At 39.3% G+C, this 25,567-nt stretch overlaps 3 protein-coding genes across 4 annotated transcripts; 2 read left to right on the top strand and 1 right to left on the bottom strand.

The window, feature by feature from the left end:
• Positions 1-863: 863 nt before the first annotated feature.
• Positions 864-10,267, bottom strand: ushbp1 (Usher syndrome 1C binding protein 1). 2 transcript variants are annotated; one of them, XM_061034140.1, is made up of 14 exons: positions 10,107-10,267; positions 8,977-9,200; positions 8,720-8,841; positions 8,416-8,579; positions 7,959-8,147; positions 7,345-7,592; positions 6,206-6,346; positions 5,947-6,026; positions 5,605-5,740; positions 5,130-5,364; positions 4,154-4,312; positions 2,818-2,915; positions 2,260-2,382; positions 864-2,155 (listed from the first exon to the last, which is right to left on the bottom strand). In XM_061034140.1, exons 1-14 carry the CDS (start codon positions 10,110-10,112, stop codon positions 1,990-1,992), a joined length of 2,091 nt encoding a protein of 696 aa, XP_060890123.1. In that variant the 5' UTR covers positions 10,113-10,267; the 3' UTR covers positions 864-1,989. The 2 variants fall into 2 exon arrangements, with proteins under 2 accessions (XP_060890123.1, XP_060890124.1); XM_061034141.1 differs by lacking the exon at positions 10,107-10,267 and adding an exon at positions 9,297-9,774.
• Positions 10,268-11,575: 1,308 nt separating this feature from the next.
• babam1 (BRISC and BRCA1 A complex member 1) lies at positions 11,576-15,713 on the top strand. Its single transcript, XM_061034137.1, has 9 exons — positions 11,576-11,712; positions 12,279-12,730; positions 12,819-12,877; positions 13,137-13,257; positions 13,778-13,856; positions 13,974-13,998; positions 14,088-14,217; positions 14,329-14,415; positions 14,718-15,713. Exons 2-9 carry the CDS (start codon positions 12,293-12,295, stop codon positions 14,916-14,918), a joined length of 1,140 nt encoding a protein of 379 aa, XP_060890120.1. The 5' UTR covers positions 11,576-11,712; positions 12,279-12,292; the 3' UTR covers positions 14,919-15,713.
• Positions 15,714-18,152: 2,439 nt separating this feature from the next.
• plvapb (plasmalemma vesicle associated protein b) lies at positions 18,153-25,129 on the top strand. Its single transcript, XM_061034136.1, has 9 exons — positions 18,153-18,620; positions 18,970-19,146; positions 19,946-20,039; positions 20,662-20,863; positions 20,961-21,180; positions 23,483-23,620; positions 23,783-23,914; positions 24,374-24,472; positions 24,810-25,129. Exons 1-9 carry the CDS (start codon positions 18,417-18,419, stop codon positions 24,816-24,818), a joined length of 1,275 nt encoding a protein of 424 aa, XP_060890119.1. The 5' UTR covers positions 18,153-18,416; the 3' UTR covers positions 24,819-25,129.
• Positions 25,130-25,567: the final 438 nt, after the last annotated feature.

Here is a 25,567-nt window from a genome sequence, read left to right as displayed (position 1 = left end):
AGGAATATCAAACTGTTCAGAAGAGTAATGGGCTGGTCGTATATTTTGTGTGCACATCATGCGTTGCCATTGTCCCGGGCCCCCCATCCCCCCTTCTCATCGCTTTGTCCTGACAGAACGGCCGGCTGGGAGCAGCTTTATAGAGTCGGCCTGTGCGGGAAAAAAGACATGTGCGCTCTCGAGGTCAGTCCCGAGGTCCTCGGTGGATTCAGTCCTTGAGTCAACCTTACACATTCATGATGGCATGGCAGCTGTTTCTTTGAAACAAGGCATGTGTCTTATGATGTGTGACTCCTATTAGAAATGTTAAGCTTTGGAATCCTGTTTAGTTTATTAGTAATTCTCACAATAGTTGAAAAGGCACATCTGACAATGTTTTCCATGTACCACCGCCCTACATATCTATATTTACCTCTGAAGAGCCAATGAATGCCTGAAAGGACCGCTGTAGATGTCAATGATGGACTGCCGGATCAAAAAGATGAAAAACAGATCAAGTACACCTCCTTACAGGAAGTAAGTGAATATATAACTTGTTATTAACATATCTTGGAAAAGATGCGATGAAACAGAACTTCAAGCTTCTGCATCACAACACATTTCATATGACATATTTAAACAGTCAGGGGATGGCAGGATGAAAATCATTTGAACATTAAAACATGATTTGAAAGTGACAAGTCACAAAACAAATAGATGAGGTCAAAATGGTTCGTTTACATCCTCTTGGTTAGCTAGCTCTGATTATATTAATGTTGAAGGTTGGTGGATTTTATTTTTAATTGGTTTATTAAGCTTGTGTAAGCTCACATCCAATTTTGTTTACTTGAACATAACTTGATTTTCATATAAGAACACAAAGAAAAGTTTTTTGTTGTAATTTATTGGGTACATGTTGTTACATGGGTACACATGATGACCAGGGTTGTCATCCAAAAACATATATTACATTTTAGATTACCCTCAAGTATGCAGTCTATTTTAGAATTAATGCTAGCAGCTATATGATGCGCTACTTTGGTAAATCTGCGCTTTTACCTTAATGCTAATGTCAGAATGATCACATGCTCACATTAACAATGTTTTCCTGTGGTACGGAGATAAATGTTTACAACAGACCAATGTGGAGTCTACCTCAAATGTACGTCACATCAGTTGCTTGTGGCAGAAAAACAGCGAGACCAAGTGGAGAGAGACACAAAGAGCAAACAAGATCCTTGGTTTAAGAGAAAGAATTACTTATTTTGCTGTTGGAGGTCAGAACAAGGACATGCTGTCGTCGAGGAAGCTCATAGTAGCAAAATGCACGTCTAGCTGAGTATTATGTCCTTGTGGCTGGCTAGGCATTACGTTGGTCTTTAATACACAAAAGCATCTGATAAATCTCAGTATTCAACGTTGTGACAGAACAGAACTGTATACGTCAATAGATTTGTTTGTGTTCAGTTTGTCTTTAGTTTGGACGTAGTGTTTTTATTGAGGCATGACGATGTACAGTAACACTATATAACTGGCAAATGCAAATGGTGGGAGAAAACTTCTTGTCCGTTTCCTGTTCTACCTCTGCAGTCCAAACTCATGCATGTACTGATAAATTCTGGTATTCTGGAAGCGAGCGCTGTAGAAATATGTTTAACATTATTTTGATGGTACACAATGGTCCTCATAAGCCGGTTCTGCCGGAGTATCATCAGCATATTCAACACTGCTAGCTAACATTGTGCCACCAGTTTGGCTCCGCCCACAAAACATGTCATCACTGTGGTCAAACATTAAATGGTCTATACAAACCATCTTAGCTTAGCATTTTGGCACACTAATATGTATAATAATATAAACAAATCACATCTAAGGCTACTGGTATGACGAGCTTTCTGTAGGTATGCTGTAAAAAAATGAGAAAACTAAAATATACAAGTTGTTTAAATTCTGAAGGAAGGTGCGTTGTAGTTGATAATAAATTGTAAAAAAGTGTATTTAACTGAATGATCACAGAACAGTCTCTTCCCTCCTCCACTCCATTGCCTCCCCCGCAGCTTTCTGGGCTTCACTCTGCTGTTGGTGACTCTCCATCATCGCCGCCACTTTCTGCTCCAGCCTCCAAACCTGCTCCCGATACTTTCTTCGAATCTGCCGATACGAACTCAAGGCTTTGCTGAAAAAGATTAAACCAACAAACATACGTTTACTGCTTTGGTTTTAGATTCAGAAAAGTAATAACCACAGACATTGACATTCAGACTTTCTTTTCCTACCTACCTGTGAGCTTGCGTTAGCCGAGCAAAGTGCTCCCCATTGTCTCTCCTGTGAGAGGTGCTGTCTGTCAGAGCGCTGTTTAGGGAGTCCTGGACTAACGCCAGTCTCTTTTTGAGAGCTTGTTCCCTAAAAATAAGATGAAATAAAACAAAACTGAGACCATCTTGTTGTTGTATACTCATAAAGCTTCAGGCACTGATGACGTATCCTATTAGAAATCATATAAGGTCAAAGCAAAGAATCAGAAGTGTCTCATGATGTGTAGTTGACTTTAGAGTAAATGTGAAGCAGAGTGTTAACAACAGTGATTTATGTAGAAGCACACGACTCAAGCTCAGTAGTGAAAAAGATGCTCCTAAGTGTCTTCTTAAGCAACAGAAGAAAGAAAAAAAAAAAACAGGCCGATGTGTGAATGATTCTTTTTTTACAATGAAACATTTATCAGGTACCTTTTTCTTTTCTTTTTTCTTTTCTGAATACCAAGACTTATTCAGGTGGAATGACGTTAATTAAATCACCAGGTTTTTCCGTGTTAAGTCTAGTGAGATGACAATGTCTCACCTTTGCAGAACCGCCTGCAGCTCTTTCAGGATGGGTCTGGACCGAGGGCTGGCGATGTCCCCGACACTGCCCAGGTTAGCTGCATTTTCACAGAGCCTCTGAAACATCACATTCAGGAACGATTATACTTTTAGCTCCTTTTCGGTTCTGTTGAAATGTACATGTTATACCACGTTATCTAAGCAGTCATGCCTGGAGCACTGTAGCTTTTGACCTTCTCAAGCAGAGCAGTGTTGTGTACGGCTTTGTGTCTGTGATACATTTAGATGTGTTTTAAAGGCCTGGAGAGGTCAACGTGGGAATAAGGTCTACTTTTGTGAAGCATGAATGCGTTTTTTTTTATCTATTGCTCATTTTGTAAATTATCTTGAGACTGCCACATAAACCTATCATTGCAGAGACGTAACCCATAGTTTGAGAAAAACTGATCTAAAGATCGGGATAGATGCACTGATTTGACTTTTTCAGACTTGATATCGATACTGACACCTTTGTGTTAGATATCAGTAAATAGCAAACAGTGATCCAGTACTTGTGTTTAAGGAATAATCTGAATGCCTCACTGTGTGGAGCGCTGACTAAACTTGTTAAATATTGTTGTTGAGTTATTTATTTTAGTCGCAGAACTGTGCGCATGTGTGAAATTCTTAAACAGCTGAAATTTTGAGCTCCCTACACATGGTCGTAATAGTTCTATCTTTTTCTTCGAGCAAGATGGCCACACGCTGCACAGCTTCAGCATTGTGTTGAATTTGACAAATTGTCTCAGCGGCGACACTATTTCACTAAATTTGAGCCGATTAGATTACATTTAAACCAGATCTCACTTTCTGATTCACTGGAAAATAGTTCAAACTGTCAACAGAAATTAAGTCTCTTAGATCAGTTTTGGACAAAGACATGTTTTTTTTGTCAACCATGTGGATTTAGATAAACTTTGAAACCATTAGAAAGAAATACGGCAGCTTTCTAGGGACATTTTCACCTCCATTGTTTCAAAGACCACATAAACTTCCCAAGCTGTGTTAACCTTTAGTAGCTGTTCAGTTCTCTCGTATTTGACAACGACAGAGGTGTGTGTGGTATGAATCTGTGCTGCAGCGGCAGGACAGCCCAGCAGAAGACCTTGTGAAACCAAAATATCTTTCTCTTGGCCTGGAGGGATTCTGCATTTGTAGACGTGTGATTTCCCGTGTGGGACATCCAGATTTGAATCGGGTCTGCCACAGTAGACCATCGTCCTGCTCCCTCTTGCTGGTTTCACCTTGGCTCTGTATGATTTGAAAATTTAAAAAAAAAAAAAAGTCCCTGTTGCTGCTGTAAGGGTTTATGCTACCTGTTGTTCGGCTGTACGATCCTCCGGCTCCTCTTGGAGGCTTTCTGGAACAAAAGCTCCGGCTGCTTCCTGCGCCTTCTGGGCCATCAAACTCCACTCCAGACATCTCAGTTCTTTCTCTTTGAGACGGATTAGAGCTCGCAGATCTGACATCTCCTCCTGATTTTACAAAGAAAAAACATAAACCAGAGTTTTAGAGTTGAACAAAGACAGATCATTTAAGTGTAACAAAATACCTACTACATTAGTGGTAAAGGAACACCATGACGACATTTTCATATCTCATAGGTTTTAGATTAGATGCTGTGGTTGGAGGTTAAGCCATTTTTCATTCATTAACTACAACCTATAGGCCTAGACACAATCATGTTTTAGTGAGCAATACAATGAGATATCAGACATGTGTCATGTGACTAATGCTTGCTCGTGATGTTCTTATCAGAAAATAGTGGACTGAATATTTTTTGCTCTTTGTGTTTACCTTCCACAAAGAGTGGAAACGGAGGGAACAGCTAGCCTGGCTCTTCTCAAAGGAAAACATTAAACTTTCTCATACAGATTATTGAATAATGCTCTTCATCATGTGTTTTATGTGACAAGTGAAACAGCAAGCTTTGGGGATAATCAACATCAGAAGCAACATCTGGAGTTTTTCTCATCTATTAAAAAACCCAGTCTTTTTTTTTCTAAATGTCCAACTATTCCTGTTAATGATTTTCTATAATATTGAGGTCTCTTAGGGCTGTCTGACTCCTCTCAATCTATGAGTAGCAGGTTTGTCAGCATTTTCCCAAAAATGACCATGTACCGGTATTCAATCCAAACCCTGTGTTTTTATGTTGTGAGCTTAGAGGAATCTTTATCTCATAACTTTTTGGAATAAGTATTTTTGTTTGGAGACATCTTTACTTTATGGCGCCTATGTGACAGGATTTAGTTATTTTTTGAATCATACATGAAGACACACAGCTCCTACCCTGACAGAAATGAGTTCATAGAAGAGTGAAGCCTTCTCTTTCTTCGCATCTTGAGGTCTGGCGCTTTCTTTCGTCACAGGTGCCCCTCTCATTCCAGCCAGGTGACCAACTTCAGGGCTCATTTTGGCCTCATCTCTTGGACTTTGCTTTGGTGGACAAATGGCTGCACGGTCCCTCTTCAGGCGCTCAATTTGCTGAAGGAGAAAAGCTTCCCGCTCCACCTGCTCAGCGATCCTGTGAGGGTTAGATGGCGTGATCAGGCGTTATTAATCATTTTCACACTACATTGAGTCACCCCAGGTAGCTTTTAATACATTAAATCAACATCATGGGGATCCTTGCTGCTGTGTCATGACTTCGAATGCAATATCGCTCAACTTTCCTTTCGTCCGTCAATCTAATCTCTCTCAATCATTTACACATGTTTCATTTCCACCTATGCGTGAATGTACAAAGAGCACTTTAAAACATCACCTCTGTCCTGTGTGGCTCTGTGTTTGCGCCTCCTCTATTCCCCCTGCTGTTGAGAAGGAGGTGGACAGCTCCTCAGTTCCCATTTTCCTGAGCTGATCTGATGGACTGTCGGGCTGCTGCATGTCAACGACTTTCTCTGAAGAGAGGAAAAACTGTGAGCCCGACTGTGTGTGTGTGTGTGTGTGTGTGTGTGTGTGTGTGTGTGTGTGTGTGTGTGTGTGTGTGTGTGTGTGTGTGTGTGTGTGTGTGTGTGTGTGTGTGTGTGTGTGTGAATGACGTACATACATGCTGTACATGTAAGTGAATGCGAACACTGGGTATTAAAACATGGTATTCAAGCACCTGCTGAGTCTGGAATGCTTTGCTGCTTCTTGGAGTCATAAATCGACAGCAGTTCGCTGTAGGCCTCTTCACACTCCTCGCTGTCAATCACAACCACAAAGACAAAAAAAATGACCTCCCTTGATCATAACATCCTTGAATAATACTTTTAGATGACTATGCTGCATGTGCAAGGCCATTATTTTGACACGTCTCACAAGGTTACTGGCAAACAGCATGAGTGCAGACAGGCCTTTGGGCTTGTGTGACAGGAGTGTACCTGTATTTTAGAGCCGTCTGCAGAGCACAGCAGTCAGCCTCTAGTCTGTTCAGTTTAACACTGATCTGCTCTGACTCTCCCTTCCTTCGCTCCAGAGCTGCAGTCAGACGCTCATTTCTGGCCTTCAGCCTCTCGATGCACCTGAGAGGAGAGGGGAGAGGATGAGGAGGGTCTTCGCAAAAAACTTGAGGGGCACCTTTGGAATTGTAGAAAGAGCTAACTATCTAAACTGAAAAATACTTAAACCTTCCCCAAACTATTATCTCCTTCATCAGGACTTATGTTACTTGTGTTTAAGATCTCTTATTGGGCTATGTCGAAACAGGATGCTTGTAGTTTCTGTGGCATTTCAGTGCATTGTTGTGTCTTACTTTAAACTGTAACTTTTGGAGATACACTTTTTTAAGTCCTTAAAAAATCAGGCATGTAAGATGTTTGTTGCTGAAACTTGTGTTATTTTATTACAAAAAAACAAAGGCCCAACCTGGGGCATTGACTATTATAAAGGTGGCATGAAGTTTTATGTGTGCACACACTAATACATTTGATTTATTTACGCTTTCTACCTCCACTGATCATATCTTCTTTTAACTAACACAAGAGAATGGCAACACATAAATCTTTGCTTAATTCTTTGATGACTTTGGATGTATGTCCAAACTCACAAGTACTTTAAAAAATGCATGCGAACTCTTGCACACTGTCTAACTTAACAAAAATACATTTATTGTTAGTTCATTGCAAGTTAGAGAGGGCGTTACTTGCAAATTCTGGTCTCTGAAAGTCCCGCCTCTGATAAGTCAAATAGGCAATCATAGTTTAGGATTTTGGGGTGGCCAAACTGAATTCAAGGGGGCCCCATGCCACCCCTCTGGACACGCCCCTGTGCTGTACACAGGGAAGTAACATCAGTATATCCACTGGTTGTAGTTAATGTAGATATGATTAGTTGAGGCAGAAATGGTTATTCAAAAAATTGTTATTCAGAAATGTGAATGTGTTTTTTGACCTTTGACTCATTTACAATGTTTATTGTGTGAAAGAGTTTTTTCAACAGAATGCACCTTTTCAATAAAGTATAACATACTGTATGTGTTCGACGGTGAGCTGTAGCTTATTAATCTGCTCCTCAGTCTCACCTGTTGAGTCTTTCAATCTCTGACTCTGAGCTGACAGGGCTCGGACAAGGACTGAATGAGTGAACAGAGCCCAGAGGAGAACCATCTCCACCCAGGGACAGAGGGGTTACAGCTCTGGAAGTTCTTCTGCTCTGTAAAGGTGAACCAGGGAATGGCGGAGAGGCCCAGTCTGGACTGAGAGGCCCAGTGTGGGATCTGTAGGAGGGAGAGAGACTCCCCGACCTCCAGGATTTATGGAGACCAACCAGCTTAAACACAAGAGAAATCGTTTTTTTGATCAGTGTGTGTTCTTGACATTTAATCTCGTCCATACACACAATTTTTACACATGGATAAAATGTGTTCCTTTCTTTAAAACAAGACTACGTTTATCTCCATTGTGTAATGATGTTCAGAATCAATCACATGGTGTGTATTACATTATTCGTATGAAAAACAATGAGCATCAAATGTAGATCATCATGCTGACTCTGTCTCTAAATCTAACCTTGAGCTTCATACATAGAAGTCACAAAGTCATCTCAGAATTATGTTTATTTATTTACTCACAGCTTCTAAACTCCTCGATGTTTTTGGCATTTAATTAAATAAGATTAAAACACAGTTTCTCCAACCTTGCTCCTCTCCTCCTCCATCTGACCGATGGAGCTTTGTGCTCTCTGCTGCTCCTCCTGGTGACCCTGAAGGCTGCTTCGGACAGCAGAGTCATGCTTCTCCAGATCCAGTTTGTAATCCTGATTCTGGTCTTTTGACGGGCCTGACGGGCATGAAATCCCGAACACTTTTTCCATGTCCTCTAATATCTGCATTCAGAGAGACAAAATTATTTGAGAGGCTGGTGGAAGTCCACAGTATATACTGTACAATAAATTATCAAAACTCTAGTCAATAAAACAATGTTAGGCATCTTTTGAAATGGTTAGGAATCAAGTTTTCTTCTACTCCACATTAGCTAGAACCTTTATTATTTTCTGAAGTTTTCAGAAAAAATGTTATAATTGATATTTAAAGCTCTAAAAATATTCAAATATATTAAAAATAAAGTCTAAGTAATTTGAGACAATTCACTACCTCAGTGGCCTTCACCCTGCTTTCCTGGGCCGCCCTTAGATGCTCTCTGTGCTTGTCCTGGTCCAAAGCTGTGATGGGGGCTGCCCAGGACCGCTTGCAGCTGATGGAGGTCTCCACTGAAGATAAAACCTCCTGCAGTTTACTCCACATTACACTACTGCCCCCTTGTGGGGAAAAAAAAGCAAAGATGCAATGCCTCAAGTTAAAGTGAGGGATCATTTATATTATACAAGATGAGATAAGCTCTTTCATTGAAAACACATGGTTAGATAGAAATGTTCAATTTTAAAAATGTTAAGATAACCTTTTGTTCGGCTGCTTGCATATGCAGTGGTCCTCTCTGGGCTGCTTCTAGCCAGTCTGTGGGACAAAAGGTCAGGAACTAGAGGCCCAGGTGGTCCTGGGGGTCTCAGATCCCCTGATTCACTGCAGAGTACAAGCAGAACTAAGTTTTGCATTAAATACCACTATGTTTTATATATTCGGTATCAATGGGATACAACACTGTGGCATTTTTTTAAATGTAGGTTATTCCACATCAGATTAGTTCAATAAGGTTACCTTGGAGCTTTTAAAGAGCCCATCTTCTTGTTCAGTTCAGCGATGATGTTGAGCAGTGTTCCCACTTCTGCCTCACACTGTGCCAGTTCTGCTTGCGAAGGCTCCAGGTATGCTGCTGGTTCAGAGCCCTCGTGGTCAAGGGTCAAATGGTCTATCGGGGCCATCACCTCCCAGTCAGACCCCGTCCCAGTATCCAGGCTGTCACATCTAACCAGGCCTAGATCCTGCACGTACACAGAGACGTAGGCCTTCTGTCAGTCAAAGATACTTTTTTAAAAAACAATTTATTAAAGCAATTTTACCCCTTCAAATATACTCACATATAGGGGTTCCAGTAGGGATTTGGTGCCCCGATGAAAAAAATTTAAATGATGTTTTACGTTTTGTTTTTGGCTCCTGCCTCACTCAGAATCCTCCTTATTTGTCTCCCCCATTTAGGGCCCCTGTATATGTGTACTAATATACTGTCAGCCATACATGATGTAAGTTTTTGTTGCCTGGAAATAATAATCCTCCTAAGCCAAAAAAAAAAAACCCTCTAAGTATTAACAGTAAGACTGTTATGCACTTGAACCTGACAGTGTTGCCGCAGTATTTAGCGGCTATTGTTTTAAGCAGGGAAAAGGAGGAAACTAAAACATCCTGAGACCCAACATCCTGCCTGACAAATTCTTGTGGACCTAACCGTCTATTGCTGAGCAGGAAGAATGTCGGATAAACTCCTAAAACATTACATTAGAACAAAGTATATAATTTTTTATTGTGAAAATGTGATACATTTGATACTGATAAATCTGACAAACCTTGTCTCGTGACTTGGAGAGGTCAGATGATAGTTTCTAATGTTCTAAATTCCTTATCCAGCCAGTAAAAAGTAACAATCCATGCTTACAAAGAAAACAAACATTTGATAGATCATCAGATAACAATCACACTTACCATTTCTGGTGATTTAGAGGTTAATTTCTCGAATGAGGACAGGATGCCCCTCATATAATGGAAATGTGTAATACCATGATACAACTTAAAAACTCTAACACAAAAAACTTTCTGCTATCATTTACAATGGTTAAATATTTCACATATAGCTCTCATTATGAAAAGAGACACATTTTCCAGCAGATACTGACCTCCATACTTCTGGATCCTGAAGCCTGCAGCGACTATTAAGTTCCTGTCGTAGCTGCTTCACTGCTTTCAAGTAAACATCCAACAGAATGAGTGAATGTTTTCTTCAGGCCTCCTGCTCTGTGTTATTCAGTTAACTAACAGAAAGTCCGTCACTGCTGCAGTCTGCATGTCTGCCTAACAGTGTTTGTTGTGATGAATGAAGTCAGTGGAAAACACTCAGAAAGTCATCCCCACCCATTCCTCGTCACTCACAGTCCTTTCCTGTTTTGTCCACAGCGAGCGTCCATGATTTTTAAATAGAAAAACACTCTCTGTATGGCTGGGAATGCTGTCTATTGTTTTTAATTAGAAATCAAAATATGAAGTATAACTTTGGACCATTATATGATCTAGTAGATACGTTTGCCTTGTCTTACACATTTATTATTATTATTTTTTTTTAACTTTTTGACAGTTTCTGCTTTGCTCACTAAACCAGACTGCTGCAGATTGTGCAGAATTGAACCAACAGTGAATCTATAATTAATCATGAATGATACAAAATGTGTTTTCAACTACATATTATTATTTTTCTATTAGCCAAGGTTCAATGCAAAATCTCTTCCTGTCTGAAGTTTAAAGGTATGACTTCCCTGGACATTCATTCCACTGCTTCTATAATGCTAAGAAAAGTATTAAAAGTGTCCTTAGGATGCCTCTCTAACATGATAAAGGCACTGTAAGGGTTCTCTTCTTAAATGCAGCGATCTACTGGACATTTTACTGTTCAAAGTAAATTTGAACAACATAATATTACTATATCAATCTATATTTTATGATAGATTCTCCGTTTTGTCCCTGGTTTGGTCTCATAGTTTTCCAGCAACATAAGGCTAATGTACGGTGGCTGGGAAGTGCAAAGCAAAATTACAAAGTGTTAAACACTTTTACAAAATGTGAGACAAATTTACATTTTGAAAAACATTTTTACATTTTATGAAACAAAATTACAAAACCAAAAACGCTTACCAAGGCCAAAACAAATTTACAAGATGTGAAACACTTTTACAATCGCCGAGACAAATTTACAAGAAGCAGAACACTTTTACCAGTCCCCCAAACAAATTTACAAACAACAGAATCTTGACGGAAAGGGAATGTACCGCGACGAAAACAAAACAAACAAAATGACCCCCTCACTCCGGGTCACTTCCGACATTTAGTACATTCCCATTTTGTCAAGATTCTGTCGTTTGTAAATTTGTTTTATAAGATGTAAATGTGTTTTTTTTTCTCTTGGTATTAGTGTTTTTGGTTTTGTAATTTTGTTTCCTAAAAATGTAAAAATGTTTTTCAAAATGTAAATTTGTCTCACATTTGTAATTTTGCTTTGCACTTCCCAGCCACCGTACTAATGCCCATTAGACTGTAAAAAGACTAGAAAAATGAAACCGCTCCATTCAACTTCATTACCCACAATGCTTTGGATTTCCGGATTTAGGTCATGTCCGGTGAGGAAGTTGTCCCATCTAAATGAATGTTCGCTTGTTGTGAAATAATTTTTGCAACTCTCCAATGAGTTTTACTTAATTCTTTTTCTAGACGTTTAGGAAAAAAAGGTTTCTCGTAAGTATGATTTTACAACTATAGGCAAAGTATTTCTAGAGTCTTCTGTCCCGATGTTATTTCTATTGAAGCTAATGCTAACAGCTAAGACTACTTCACTGTCATCTCTATATTGTTGTACGTATGAACTCACTGTGATTGATTTATGCATTTCTTACTTAACTATTCATCCTGTTATATTACACGTGTGGGGTTTTGTTATTATTATTATTATTATTATTATTATTATTATTGTTGCATGTCCATAAAGATCTGCACTGTCAGTTTGTACGATTCTCACTTTGTGTTGAAAAACCAAAGTGGTTGTATTTATCTCTTTCTCTCTATCTTTGCTGCTTCCTGTTTTAGCTCCATTTCTAAACAGCAGCTTGTGAAGTGACAGATGAGAGGCAGACAGTGATAGGAGAGGGTTAGGCAGAGAGGTTGACTCTGCACCTGTGGTAAAAACATATTTAGATTTTAGATTGTTAGGTTAATAGACAGACTTGTACTTTCTTTATTTTATGTTAATAGTTACACTTTATGGCTAACTCACCTACAACAAATTCATCATGTCCACTTTTTAGCAACCCTTGTCGTAATGGAGACGCCAGAGCCAGGCCCAGCAGATGGAGAGGAGCGTCTGGTGGAGCTGCGACCTCGGACACGCTCCAACCCCGAAGGTGCAGAGGATCGCCGCAGCAGCACAGGCAGCCTCGGAGGAAACAGTAACCCCAGCATCTCTCAGCCCGCCGTGGGGAGTCGTGTCGAAGGGGAAGGCGAGGCGTCAACCAGTGACAGCCCTCCCAGCTCCACCACCACGACTGTGTCGGCGGCCGCAGCTCAGACTGTGGCCCCCACTGCAGCGGTGACAGCAGCAGCTGCAGCCTGCTCCACGGTGCCTCTGTCCTCCACTGCTGTTGCCAAAGAGAGGCCGAAGCCCGCACAGCAGCAGCAGCAGCAGCCACCACTGACCACAGTCCCTCCACCAGCAGAGTACCAGCTCAGAGTTCCCCGTGTCAACTGTCCAGAGAAAGTGGTAGGCCTAATCTACAGTACTGGTTTTGTATGAACATTTAGAATCCCCTCAAGGCTTTTACTATCTAATGTTCTCTTCCTAATGTCAGATAATCTGCCTCGACCTTTCTGAAGAGATGTCTTTGCCAAAGTTGGAGTCTTTTAACGGGTAAGCTACAGTAAAGTAAATCCTGTCTCCTGTGTAATTTTACATTTTTTTAATTAACTGAATGTAAATATGTTTGATTTGATTTTAACTTCTATTTTTATTTTTAATAATTATATTCCCATCCCCTGTTTTCTGGAGCTGCTGTAATGCACAAATTTCCCACACGGGGGATCAATAAAGTTTATCTTTATCTTTATCTTTATCTAAATGCAAATATCTAATTTTTCATCACTATCTAATATAATTTCTGTCCATTTAGATCTAAAACAAATGCCTTGAACATTTGCCAGAAGATGATTGAGATGTTTGTCAGAACTAAACACAAGATTGACAAAAGACACGAGTTTGCCCTCGTAGTGGTCAACGATGACGCTCTATGGGTGAGTACAGTGAGTACATCTGCTCTACATATCGTGTACAGGCTGTAAATCAATTTGAGCAATAAATCGGGTTTGTGGAAAGTCAATATTTTCTCTTCAACTTAATCCGCTGCTCCCCTTTGGCTCCTGTAGTTCACATCCTCCCGCTCGTTCACTTCCTTACCCGTGGAACCAGCTGCATGTATTTCGCTGAAGTTGCTCTTCCTCATCGGTACTTTTGCTGTAGTCTGAAATGACAAAGTTAATTTTTAAAGACTAGTTTACAGCTTGCACTTTAACCCCAAAAGGGAAATGCAATGTATGTTATAAATCCTTGAAAGGAAATTAAGTTTGCTTTTGTTAAAGTTTATTTATCAAAAAAAAGCAAAACTTGTTTAAGTCAAAAATCGATTAAACTCACAAGTTGAGTTTGGTTTCTAAAAATTCTGGGTTTCTAATTTTAGACTATATCGCCCAGGGTTATGCTCATGCAAAGTATCAATGTAACATGTTTTTCTCTTCTGATGTGTTTGTGTCTCAGCTGTCTGGCTTCACGTCTGACCCCAGGGAGCTGTGCAGCTGTCTGTATGACCTGGAGACCAACGTGTGCGAGTCCTTCAGTATCCTTTCAATCAAAACTTCCTCTAAAACAATCACTAAATTCCCTACTTTATGCAATGTGTAGGATCTTCAGTAAAGTTCAGATGTCACGTTTGAGCCCTAACTGTTGCCTCTAGATTTGGAAGATCTTCTTAATGTAATGTAAGCACTCTCTGATTTCTCTCAGAATAAATATAATGTTACGTGGATGTGTTTATTGAAAGTCATTTCGTCTTCTTTTTCTTTTGTAGACGTTCGAAGATTGAGCTCCCGTCGATGGAGAATGTTCAGACCATCCCTCCTCCGTATGTGGTGCGGACGGTGCTCATCTACAGCCGACATGCAGGACAGCTCCAGTTCAACCCTTCAGAGGCTTTTAGTGTAAGAGTGAGAACAACTTACTGTAGGGATATCCCTCTTTCAGACTGTTAACGTGACTCTATGTTTATTACTTAACGATGTAGTCAATGTCATGTTTGTGTCCTTCCACAGAAAATGCTGCAGTCTCCATATTTTTTCTTTGATGTGGTTTACCTACACAACGGGGCGGAGGAGCAGGGGGATGAGACCAGCTGGAGGGTGAGTGAATAAACTTAAACACAGCAAATAATCAGTCATTTTATTGTTAGCAGATTGTATTGTTTGGCTGGAGTTCTTTTGCTGTTGTGTATTATTATTGTATTTATGAAAATGTTCAGTGCTACGTGTTGTATCAACACAAAGTCATTTCTTACCTCTTTGAGAGACTTTCCTCTGGGGCTCCTTAGAGGTCATATGGGAGGATCTTTTGATCTTTTTTTTTATTATTTGCAGTTGATTTCCAAACTGTTCATGTTGAATATCACAAATGTGTTGTTTTTTTGGGTTTTTTTTATCTCCAGGACAACTACACTTCTTTCTGCAACCTGGACTCAAAGGGCATGTGCTATCGCTTTGAGGTTTCTCTGAGTGGACCGGCCATCGAGCTGCACAACTGCATGGCCAAACTCCTGGCTCACCCTTTGCAGAGACCTTTTCAGAGCCATGCGTCTTACAGCCTGCTGGAGGGGGACGACCCCCAGGACATTGAGGCAACCGTCTAAAGCTGCAAACGCTCAAAGGACCCTGTTTCACTGAAAGCTCGGACACTGTAGTTCATCAAAAATGTCAGGATTTTACAACTACACCATATTACTGAAGGTTTTTACCATTATATTCTGCAGAACAATGATTTGAAAAATAAGAAAAGAAACAACATGTTACTATTTACACAACCATTTTTTTTTTTCATGAAGAGAAATTGATGAGTCATGGTTCTTAACTGGGGATTAATAAAATAATCTGATTGTGAGATGTAAAACTGCTGGAAGTTTCCTGGAGATGAGGCGATGAAGTGGAAGTCAGAGTTGAGGATCAGGGCACAATTACAAGGTGAAGGTAAAAAAAAAAAAAAAAACTGGTGAAAGCTTCTTGCTTTGTTAAACTTACACCCCTAATCGTTGTTTTCTTCTTGCTAATCTTAGACCTCACTGATCTGGCTTTAAGTTACTTATCAAGGGTCAGTATGAACATGTGACAGTCTCCCATAGCTGGCCTTCTGAGACTTTGAGAAACTGTATTTTGATTTACTTCATCACAGAGGTCACTTCTTCTGTATCACTGCCTTTTCTTAAAAGTAGGGAATTTCCTCCTTTGGTTGCCTTTTTTATTGTGACTTTGATTTTATATGTTTTCAATCATTTCTTCTTGCACATTAGACTGGCAATCGAAGAATGAATAGTCATGTAGAAGAGGCTTTTCTTTTCTTTTTGACAATTTTTGGCACTGATGGGCTGATTGTGAAGAAGGCTCCTCAGACTGCCTGTCTCGCTGCACATTAAAAATATTGTACAGATGAACTTTTTGAATGTGTTTCTGGATATAAAACACCCCTACGCTTAATTGCCCTTATTTTACTACTTTACTTGTTTAAATATTATTTAGAATGTCATTTTTCTTTTAGCGGCTGGTATTTATTTTGTGTCCTCGTATGGCGCCCCTGCAGACTTGACCAGTGCACCCTGTGCGTCTCCACTATCCTGTAATAAACTCTGCTAAAAAAAAACCTTAAAACAAAGTGCTATTTATTCCTGCGGTATGTTTAAGAGAAATCAAACATAAGATTATATTGACTTGTCATTGAGTAATTTATGATGACTACATTGTTAGCTGAAGCTGTCCTAACCATAGATCTCTGTGGTGTAGCTTGCTAACCAGCAGTTAGGTAAATAGTTTGTTTCTTTTTAGCTATTTTTTTAAGCTTATTACACCAAGAGTGGCTGTGAGGAGACCTGATATGCTTCTGTCATTACCCGTGTGCTGCGTCCTGCCCACATGAATAAATGTGTTGGGGCCAGAGGTGAATGCTGCTTATGTCTGGTTCATCACTCAAAGCAAGGCAGAGTACACAACCGCTTCAGGTCAGGAGATGGCAGCAAATGACCTCTTAAGATGACTGAAGACAACGGCATGGAGGGTAAGGTGATGTTAGTTTTCTTTATTTGAACTCACTCCTATGTGAGAAAATCCTTACATTTACTCCCTCTATCAGTGTTTTGCACATTTTCACTGTGTTGCTTCTTATTCACTGTAACTCTTATTTGTGAATCTACAGGCCTAAATGAGAGCATCACTAAGCTCTTATCACAGATACTGGTGAAAAGTTTATCTGTTGTCCTTCTTTATTACTTCAGTCTAAAGATATGTTTCCCTTTCACCTTAAAGGTGTCTGCTCGGTTATCTTAAGAGGTGATTTTATCTCCATCTTCAAGCGTTTGGTTTCCTGTTTTTGCTCTGAGGTTGAGCCGATGTCAGTCCTGACTCTTGATAGTCGCTCACTTTCTGTCACTCCAACATGCCGTCATAAATTAGTTTTTTTCCTGTGAGGACAGGTTGTCAGGGAGACAATGGGGGTGAGCAGGAAAACCCTGGGCTCAGAGGACCTTTCCCCTTTTGCACACTTCCCCCTGAAGACACGTCATCACCACAGATCGCACAAGGAGTGGTTTGTGTGTGTGTGTGTGTGTGTGTGTGTGTGTGTGCGTGTGTGTGTGTGTGTGTGTGTTTGTGTGTTTGGGGGGGGTCCAGTGTGCCTGTACTGCAGGGGAATTTGTTATTCCCTCATCCCTGAAGAATGACAGCTCCCTATTGTTTTCATTCTTTCACTCCTCCACTGCCATGACTCCTTTCCGTGCTTGGTTGGAACAGGATATGGTTGAATTCTGGTTTTTGTTTGGTGTTTTCTGCAGTAACTCGTCATATGGTTTACATTGTTCATCCATCGCCGGGGGAATACAATCTGTAGAAGCTATATTTGATCTTTCCCCCCATCACGTGCTGACAGTTATGGAAAATAACTTACAGTTACAAGCTTGAGGTGTTTGTTCGCTACTTGAGAAGCTCGAGTTGATCCCACTTGTTTTTATTCTCCTAAACACTTCAGAAGACAATGCTGTAAATTTGACTTCAATAACTCCATGGCTGTAGATATAAATTAAATAGAATATTTTATTTAGAAATTTCCTTTACCAGGTACAATCCCTATTGAGGTTAAAAATCTCTGTTAAAACAGTTTCTTACCAGGCAGCAACACATGACAGAAAAAGTCACCTAATAAAAAAAAAAAAAAAATATATATATATACATATATATATATATATATATATATATATCTATATATATCTATATGTATATATAAAAGTTTAAGAGGATAAGATTTCTGAAAATAAGGTACAAAAAATAAGACTGGGAGGTGGTCTTATTTTTAAAAAGGGTTTATATTCCAAACAGCCTGCCTAGATATACCGGAGAGGGACTCTGGGGCAGATATCTGTAAAAGGCACCGTTACCCAGTCCCTTTACTGAACGCCCAAAAAACCATGAGATCACCCTGAAGTCCTGTGCTGCATGGAGTACTCCCAAAGAAGAGGTAAAATGACACATGAGCACTAAGAGAGACGGCAAAAGATTTCAATCCATCTTTTGTTTTTAAATGCATGTTAAAAAAACAGAACTCATTTTAAAGATGTAATTTTGTTAATTATTTGAAACAAGTGTATTTTTGCTTGAATGCACAAGACAGAGAAAGGAAAGACTAGCAGCTAGAGTATTTGGAGGATGTAATCTTCCTGAAATTTTTCCTAAGCATTAGGAAAATTCCTGATAATTTGGTGAAGCTGGAGGCTCAAACTGTGACAGAGGTCAAAGAGGGAGGAGAGGGGAGGAGAGGGAGGGAGGGGGAGGTGAGGGCAGGGCCAGGATGGAGTGGAAGTGTGCCTCCAAGAGCATTTATAAACATGGCCCATCTGCACACCTAGAGGTCATTGTTTACATCCATCTATACGTGCCATTTCTGCCTGTCAGTGTGTGAAATAAACATCTCACTGCTGCTTTTTCCTCCATTTCTCATCTGTGACCGTGTTCACCCTGACGCGTCAGCACCTGATCCACTGAGAACCAAGAGGTCAGGACAGAAGCTGGGGGAAACCTTGTGGATTTTAACTGAATATAATTCCTGCTTAGATCTGCCAAAACCAGCCGTCACCATTTCACCCCCAACAGCCATGTACAGCTCCAGCTACTCGCGGGCCAAGTTCGGCCTGGAGGCGAGGGAGCCGCTTCACAAGCCCAAAGGGAAGAGCTGCGGCTACTACATGAGGATCATCTTCTTCTTCTCCTCCCTCATACAGTCCCTCATCATCGTCAGCCTGGTGCTCTTCCTCATCTATGGACAGCCGGAGAAGACTGCAGAGGAGAAGAGAGTCAAGGTCAGTCACTTATTCCAAATTGATATACTTCAGTTTATTTGATTCAATTCAGCAATTCTTCAAATATCAAAGTACTGACATTTGAATTGTTATTTTAGTACAAATTGAATGAACATTCAATAGAAATATATCTGGTTTAATGTTACTTTAGTTAGAAATAGTTGCATGTCATGAGCCTTAATTAGGTTTTTTAAAAAAGGACATCATAAATCATCATCTGCATGTTTCAACACAAAGGTTTCTTTATTGAAATAGCATTATTACTGATTTATTTACAAGCATGAAGTCCAAATGTTCTGAGGTGTAAATCGCAGTGACAGTGAGTCTGAGTGGTGTCTTAACTTTGAAGGAGATGGAGCTGAACTTCAACAGCCTGAGTGAAAACAACATCCAGCTGAGGAAGGAGAAAGGCGAGCTGGGTGCTCAGCTTGGAGCTCGCACGGCAGAGAAGGCTGCTCTGGAGGCAGAGCTGGCCAAGCTGAAAACCGAGGCCAACAAAACACAAATCGCACTCAGAGAAAAACTAGTGAGTACATTTTAAAACAAGTGCTGAGGAGCGGTCTTTATTGAGTGAATCTGCTTTGAAAAATACATCAAATCTTTTTCTTTTTTTCTAACAATGTACATGATTATTTTATGATGATTGTTTCCTTTACATTGTTCTAGTTTTCCTATCGGTCATCAGTGTTGGAGGAAGTATTCAGGTCCTCTACTAGAATAAAATCACTCAAACATCAAGTCACACTCTTTCATTCAAATGGTACTAAAGTGTTTGTATGTATTAAAAGTACATAATAACAGATAATGGCCTTTCGCTCTGTTATACTATCATAAGTCATTATTATTACTCCCACTTTAAAGTCTCATTGAGTTTCTTTAAAGAGGAGATATTTATGACTGTTTTATACGAGGCTCAATCTGATTGATTTCATTTTTTCATGATTTCTTTTCCTTTTTTTCCCTCGTTTGTGAAATGTGTTACACAGCTAACTGATGATATTCTAACTAATCCTTTCAACTATTTGTGTGAAATATTTTTTTACTTCACCAGAGTGTCACATTTGCTTGTTACATTTTCTACATCAAATCTTTATTTGTTAAGTAAACAGCTGCTTGTACATGAAGAAGAGTAAAATGTTGTGTTGCGTAAATCAGCATAAAATACTCAAGTAAAGAAGAACCTCATATTTTGTACTGTTACAGCGGAGTAATTGAGTTAATGTTGCATTACAACACTTCTGGTCACTTCAGTAATAAACCAGAACCTCCAAATCTTGAATCATCCTGTGAAATAAACTCTTTTTTTTTTTTTTTTTCATTTTCAGGCAAGCTGTGAGAAAATTAGTTCAACGACATTAAAAATGATGTCATATCGTCCGACCCCTCCCATCGTGCCCCCTGTCGTGGTCACCACCAGCGGTATGTACGCCTAAAGTGTTTGGATATTATTTAAACATGGGTAATTATTACTGTCTTTGTAAATATTCCATGAATATAAAAAAAAATGTTCCCCTGGTAATAAAGATTGTATGTGTAAGGCAAAGATGTGGTTAAAATAAAACAAGACAAGTTAGTTGTTTTAGATACAGTTAAACAAATGAGAATGAAAGCCCCTCTTCATTATAAAGCTTTCTTTATTTAGGGCTCATAATTTGTACGTCACGTAAAACTATTTTTAATTATTGAAAAAAAAAACATCATAACAACTTCTTTCTGGTTCCAGGGTGTGAATAAAATCTAATGCTGGTATTTAATTCATGCTTTATTTGCTAGTTTAAGAGCCTTTATTGATGACAAATTGATATTTGAACAGTGAGCTTGATGACTTTGTAGAAAGTGTAAAAAACGTTTGATCATAACGTCATTTCTCTTAACATCACTGAGCAACAAGGCAACCAAAAAGTTATCCTCTGATCTATAAACACCACTGATTTATTTTCTGCATATAAACAGGTTTCACTTTGTCAGTCAGAACATTGCATCACAAAATAAATGACCACTAAAAAGGTGGCTGTAAATCTCACTGTTGTTTTCCCTGCAGGTGAGGTGAAGACTCTGCAGAGCCTCAACGCGCAGCAGAAAGCCATGATTACTCTCATCGAGGCAAACTTCACTCAGACTGTTCAGTACCTGAGTCTGGAGAGAGACAAAGCCCAGAGAGAGCGAGACACACACCACCAGGACGCCATCATCCTGCGCAGGGAGAACAACATGGTGAAGGAGCAACTCACCACCTACACCAGGTCACCTGTCTGATCCTCTGTGGGCTCCGTGAGTGATGCTGAACACATTAAGATGGAAAAAATATTAATTAATTAATGTCTTTTGTGTTTTAACCAGGAAGTGCAAAGAGGACTTTGCTCATTCTTTGGACGGGATCCAATCGGTGACCCGGGATTTCCTGAACAGGATCACTACCCTGTTTCCTCACCAGCTCACCTTTCACCTGACCTGTGACAGCCAGCGGGAGCAGATGGAGAAGATCAGGAGCAGCTGCACCAACTTGTCCAGAGACGTGGAGAACAAGTTCCAGCTATACTTAGACAAAGTGGGAAACAAGGTGTGTGCAAAATATTTTATAATTCTTTGATTGGATTTTATTTTTTTAAATGACATTCATGAATTTTCTGCAGGGCTTCACTAGTACAAACAAACCTGAGGGATAAGGCAGTGAAATACTAATACTGTTGAGACTTTAATTCAGAGTGATGGAAGTCGTAATTATAAATGTTCAAATCCTTCTCAGGTGAAAGATCTTCTGCTATCAATAAAATGAGCTTAAAGCATCAAAGTCAGATCACTGGTTTCCCCCAAAAAAAAGATTCTGTCTTGCCATCTCTCATAAATGTAAAAGAAAAAATATTTAGCCACATAATAATTTTGCATCCAATTTCAAACTTTTTCCTAATGCTTGCTCCTTAGTCTGAACAAAAATACATATTTTGTCAGTGAAGGCTTCATAAAGTTATTTGAATAAAACTGTAGCAGTTAAGAGGGAACATCTCTCCTCCTAGCTTATACACATCTGAAATGTGACAAGGGGACAAAACTAGAGATATTTGGACACCATGATTTAACTTTAAAGACATTGAAAAAGGCCAAAACATGATACTGTTTAATAAAATTAAAGCAATTGTAAAATGTGGATACGATTGAATTATTTCAATGAATGAACCTCAAAGTAGCTCATGTGAACATATACACATGTTGTCGTTGTGCTTTCCAGCATTTTTCAATGGTTTTTAGTTTTCAGTATTTGTACTCTTTTCTTTTAAACTCTTTTCAAAAAGTCTCCTCAAAGTGGATGAAAGATCCCAAAGCACAAATTGAATGGGGAACCAGTTTCTGGAGGGAGGAAGTCTAACCGCTGAATCATGCGTGATAAATGGAGCTCAAGAGACAGGTGACCCTTTAGGATGACCTCAGGGTCAAAGCACGGTGAGGCGTGAGGTTCTGCTGACACAGCAGCACTGTGCAGAACAACAAAAACACATCCTCACATCTTTTTTTTCACTTCTCGATATTTCATCTGGACAGCACACTCACTGAGGGTCAAAAAGTATATTTTGCTTTATATCATTTCCTATTCTTTCTCATCATTTTTATCAGTTGTTTTTATGCTGGCACAAATCCAAATACAACTTCCCCCACAAAAAATTAAACCTTTATCTTCCCCCCCTTTTTTTGACACTTTCTTGATCTGTTTGTTTTCCTTTATTCTGATAAGTATAAAACATGGACTAAAGCTACATAGTGCAGCATTCTTAGCCAAAGCTTTTTTACAGTCTCTGTCCGTATACTAGCTTTTATACAAACACACTAAAACTTGACAAAATACTTAAAAAATCAGGACAAAACACAAAAAGTGATACCAACCAATATATTGGTAAATTCAAAATAACAGTAACATTAATGTATCTGCTAGTTTTTTTCCTAAAGTTACTAAGTAATTGTTAAAATGTCCTCTTCATTTACACAAAGTGTGTGCTGTCGACTTTAAAAGCCTCTGTGAAAACAACAAACCTTTACACAGACAAAGCCAACAACCAGTTGAAAATGTTCACTCTTTCTCTCCAAATGGCTTCAGTCATATGTGTTGACTTGATCGTACATTGCAGCTCCATTGTTCAGTTTTGTGTAGATTAAGACTTTGTGCCCCTCTCATGTTTGTAAGTGGGTTCAGCAAAACATAAGAAACTCTAGAAATAGATATCATAAGAAGTAAGTTAAATATAAAAAAGATGATGGATTCTGTAAATTACACAGAATTGTTGATAGTGTCCAATAAGTCTGAATATTAACAGTAAGTTTGGAACTTTTCTCTACATTGTCTGTGTGAGCCTTTTAATTAAACTTTCTTTATCTCCCATATTAGTGGCTTCCCTGAGGAAAAGAGTCAGGCAGTTTTCTTAATGAGTCTTCAAACTGCACAGTCAAATTGATGACCTGCTCCATTTTTAAAACGTAATCAAGCAGCATTAGAGTCCAGCCCGGTCACGGCTGATTTAGAGCAACATTAAACTATGGAGTCATTTCCCTCGGGGACAGTATACATTAAATTCCCAGGACGGCTGCACAGCTCATTCTCCATTGTGATGTTGAGTAAAATGTACATTAACAAACACTCACATTGATGGATAGAAATAGACGCATGGTAAACAAAGACAAGTGTGATTATGTAAAGACGCCATCTGGAAACGTGATATGTTCATCTACCACAGCGACCCATTACCTCTGAGTGACTTTCCCACACTCTGCTGCAGTTTGTCTGGAAAAGAACATATTCCATTTAAATAAGAAATTAAAAAAAAAACATGGCATGTGTATCTCATGTATTAAAATAATGATTTTTCTTGTCCCAGGTGGCAGAGATCCAGGCCCTGTCTAGCCGTCTGGAGGTGCAAAGCTCACATTTGAGCTCTGACTTGAAGAAGTGTGAACAAAATCGCGAAGAGATGGAGGCAGACAAGTCCAAAAAGCAACAGATGCACGATAACCAGGTAGATATTAACTGTGCACAGGTGTGTGTGTTGAAGCAGGCCGATGTTGATTTCTTCAGTTTTATCTTTTTAAACAGGATCCTAAACAAACTTCAGGATACTAGTGATGAATTTGTAAAGGGAACCTTTTTGCTAAGATTAACAAATGCGCGTGTGGTTCAGGTGGAGAGGTTACTGGTGGATCAGAACCAGCTGAGAGAACAGAAGAAGCTGGTGGAAGACGCTCTGGCCCTCAGAGAGAGAGAGCTTCAAACCCTAAGGCGAATGCCCCAAAACGCTCTGTCCAACATTAAGGTAAAATAAACACACAAGTCTAACTTTTTGCTCTGAACAAACATATGAAGATACAATAGAAAGTTTAACAAAAGAGTCGGGGGATTTGAAATGAAGAATTCCTTGTTTAACCCTCAGGACTAATCTCTAAAGAGTGTTTTTGTCTCACTTTAAGTACGATTCACCTTAGTGCTATTCCGTAAGATTTACTACATTGACAGCAGTGTAGCGTTAAGCTGGTGCGTTTGGACTCAGTAGAAATGAGGAATCTGAAGGCAGCAGGAAGGATGGGCAGGAGAGATAACAAAGGAAAAGCCTTCTCTAAGGGTCTCAAGTTCACAAAAAGCAGTAAAAAAAAAAAAAAAATCTCAAATAACCTCATTGTTATTAGTGCAGAAAAATGTCAGAAAAATACATATAGAAAAAAAAGGACCTATGTTTCATTTTAAATAATACTAAATAATCAAATCTGTTTTCCAGCCTTCTGCTCCTAAACCTGTCGGCCTTCTGGCGGCCCCACAGCAGGGCGCACAGAAGTGGCCCTTAATTGGAGTGCCCGGCATCAGCAAAACCCCAACGGTAAATTTAACATTACTATAACCACTACAGGATTGTCAGGGGATCACCAGAACTGGTCGGATTTATCCTCTGAGGACTAATGAGTGTTTGTGTTGATAGTTAAGACATAAACGTCTTGAGTTCAACTGACAGGCCGACATCAGGCTAACACACGCTAACAAAACTGTTAGCTTACAAAATGTGTGCACCTTGTGTTTTTATGTTTCTGCTTGTTTCTCATCACCTTTTATTCCCAAATATTTCTCTCTGAAATCTGTATTGTTATTTACATTTTGAAATGGTCCCTTTATTGCCATCATCAATTTTTAACTGTAATTGTTCATGTTTTGTGTTCCAGGTGAGATGAAACGCAGCATCAGCAAGAAACACTGGAGGCCACAGTGATCACCATTTAAAGAACGAAGGACATGTACATATTCCCAAAACACCACACTTCAACACGCCCTGTAAATACCTTGATAGTAATGTCATACCTACTGTTGTTTGTGCATGATTTCTTTAGGTTTGGTTTTACTGTGAAAAACTTTGTATCTCCCCAGGTAAATGTATAAAACCGATGACACTGGTGTAAATATTTGCTGTTGTGTGTCACTGTTCTATTAGTAGTTCTATGTTTATCATGAAGAAATAAAATACAGTAAACTGAAGACAGACTTACTCCTGTTTTGTCCTTGGTCTATTTTGTCTCTTGAGTATTAGAAACATAATTAACAATCAGACGGACTGTGTGCAGCAGCTGCTCACTGGGCAGCTATAAACAGAATCATCTAAAATAGCTCCTTTTATGTTTCCTCGTGATTCACACCTTTGAATGTCTCCTGCAGCCAGGATGTCAATACATACAACCAAGACAAAAACACATCATCACATCCGCACTCATTCACACTCCATATGACCTCATGTAAACAAATAAAATAAATAAATACATTTGGCATGGATTAGACTAGTAACCAGTTAAAATCTTAATGTACATCAAGTGACTGCTGTTTTTATGCTCTCTTTTTTTATGAGATCTGAACAGTAGCTGTTATATGAACTATTCTCAAGCTTTACTACTTCCCCTTCCTTTCATAAGCACATACAGTTCTGGCACTG

This window comes from Labrus mixtus, chromosome 3 (assembly GCF_963584025.1).
Source record: "Labrus mixtus chromosome 3, fLabMix1.1, whole genome shotgun sequence".
Classification (NCBI taxonomy): domain Eukaryota; kingdom Metazoa; phylum Chordata; class Actinopteri; order Labriformes; family Labridae; genus Labrus; species Labrus mixtus.
The sequence above is the reverse complement of the archived record's forward strand: the minus strand, read 5'-3'. Positions and strand labels throughout refer to the sequence as shown.

Coding starts and splice junctions, on each gene's coding strand:
- ushbp1 (XM_061034140.1), bottom strand. Junction 5,741..5,946: donor AAGCATTCCAGACTCAGCAG/GTGCTTGAATAC, acceptor TCCTCTCTTCAG/AGAAAGTCGTTGACATGCAG. Junction 2,916..4,153: donor ATCGTACAGCCGAACAACAG/GTAGCATAAACC, acceptor GTGATGTTTCAG/AGGCTCTGTGAAAATGCAGC.
- babam1 (XM_061034137.1), top strand. CDS start 12,293: ATGGAGACGCCAGAGCCAGGCCCAGCAGATGGAGAGGAGCGTCTGGTG. Junction 12,878..13,136: donor AAGTTGGAGTCTTTTAACGG/GTAAGCTACAGT, acceptor CTGTCCATTTAG/ATCTAAAACAAATGCCTTGA. Junction 14,416..14,717: donor GGGATGAGACCAGCTGGAGG/GTGAGTGAATAA, acceptor TTTTATCTCCAG/GACAACTACACTTCTTTCTG.
- plvapb (XM_061034136.1), top strand. CDS start 18,417: ATGTACAGCTCCAGCTACTCGCGGGCCAAGTTCGGCCTGGAGGCGAGG. Junction 21,181..23,482: donor TAGACAAAGTGGGAAACAAG/GTGTGTGCAAAA, acceptor TTCTTGTCCCAG/GTGGCAGAGATCCAGGCCCT. Junction 23,915..24,373: donor ACGCTCTGTCCAACATTAAG/GTAAAATAAACA, acceptor TCTGTTTTCCAG/CCTTCTGCTCCTAAACCTGT.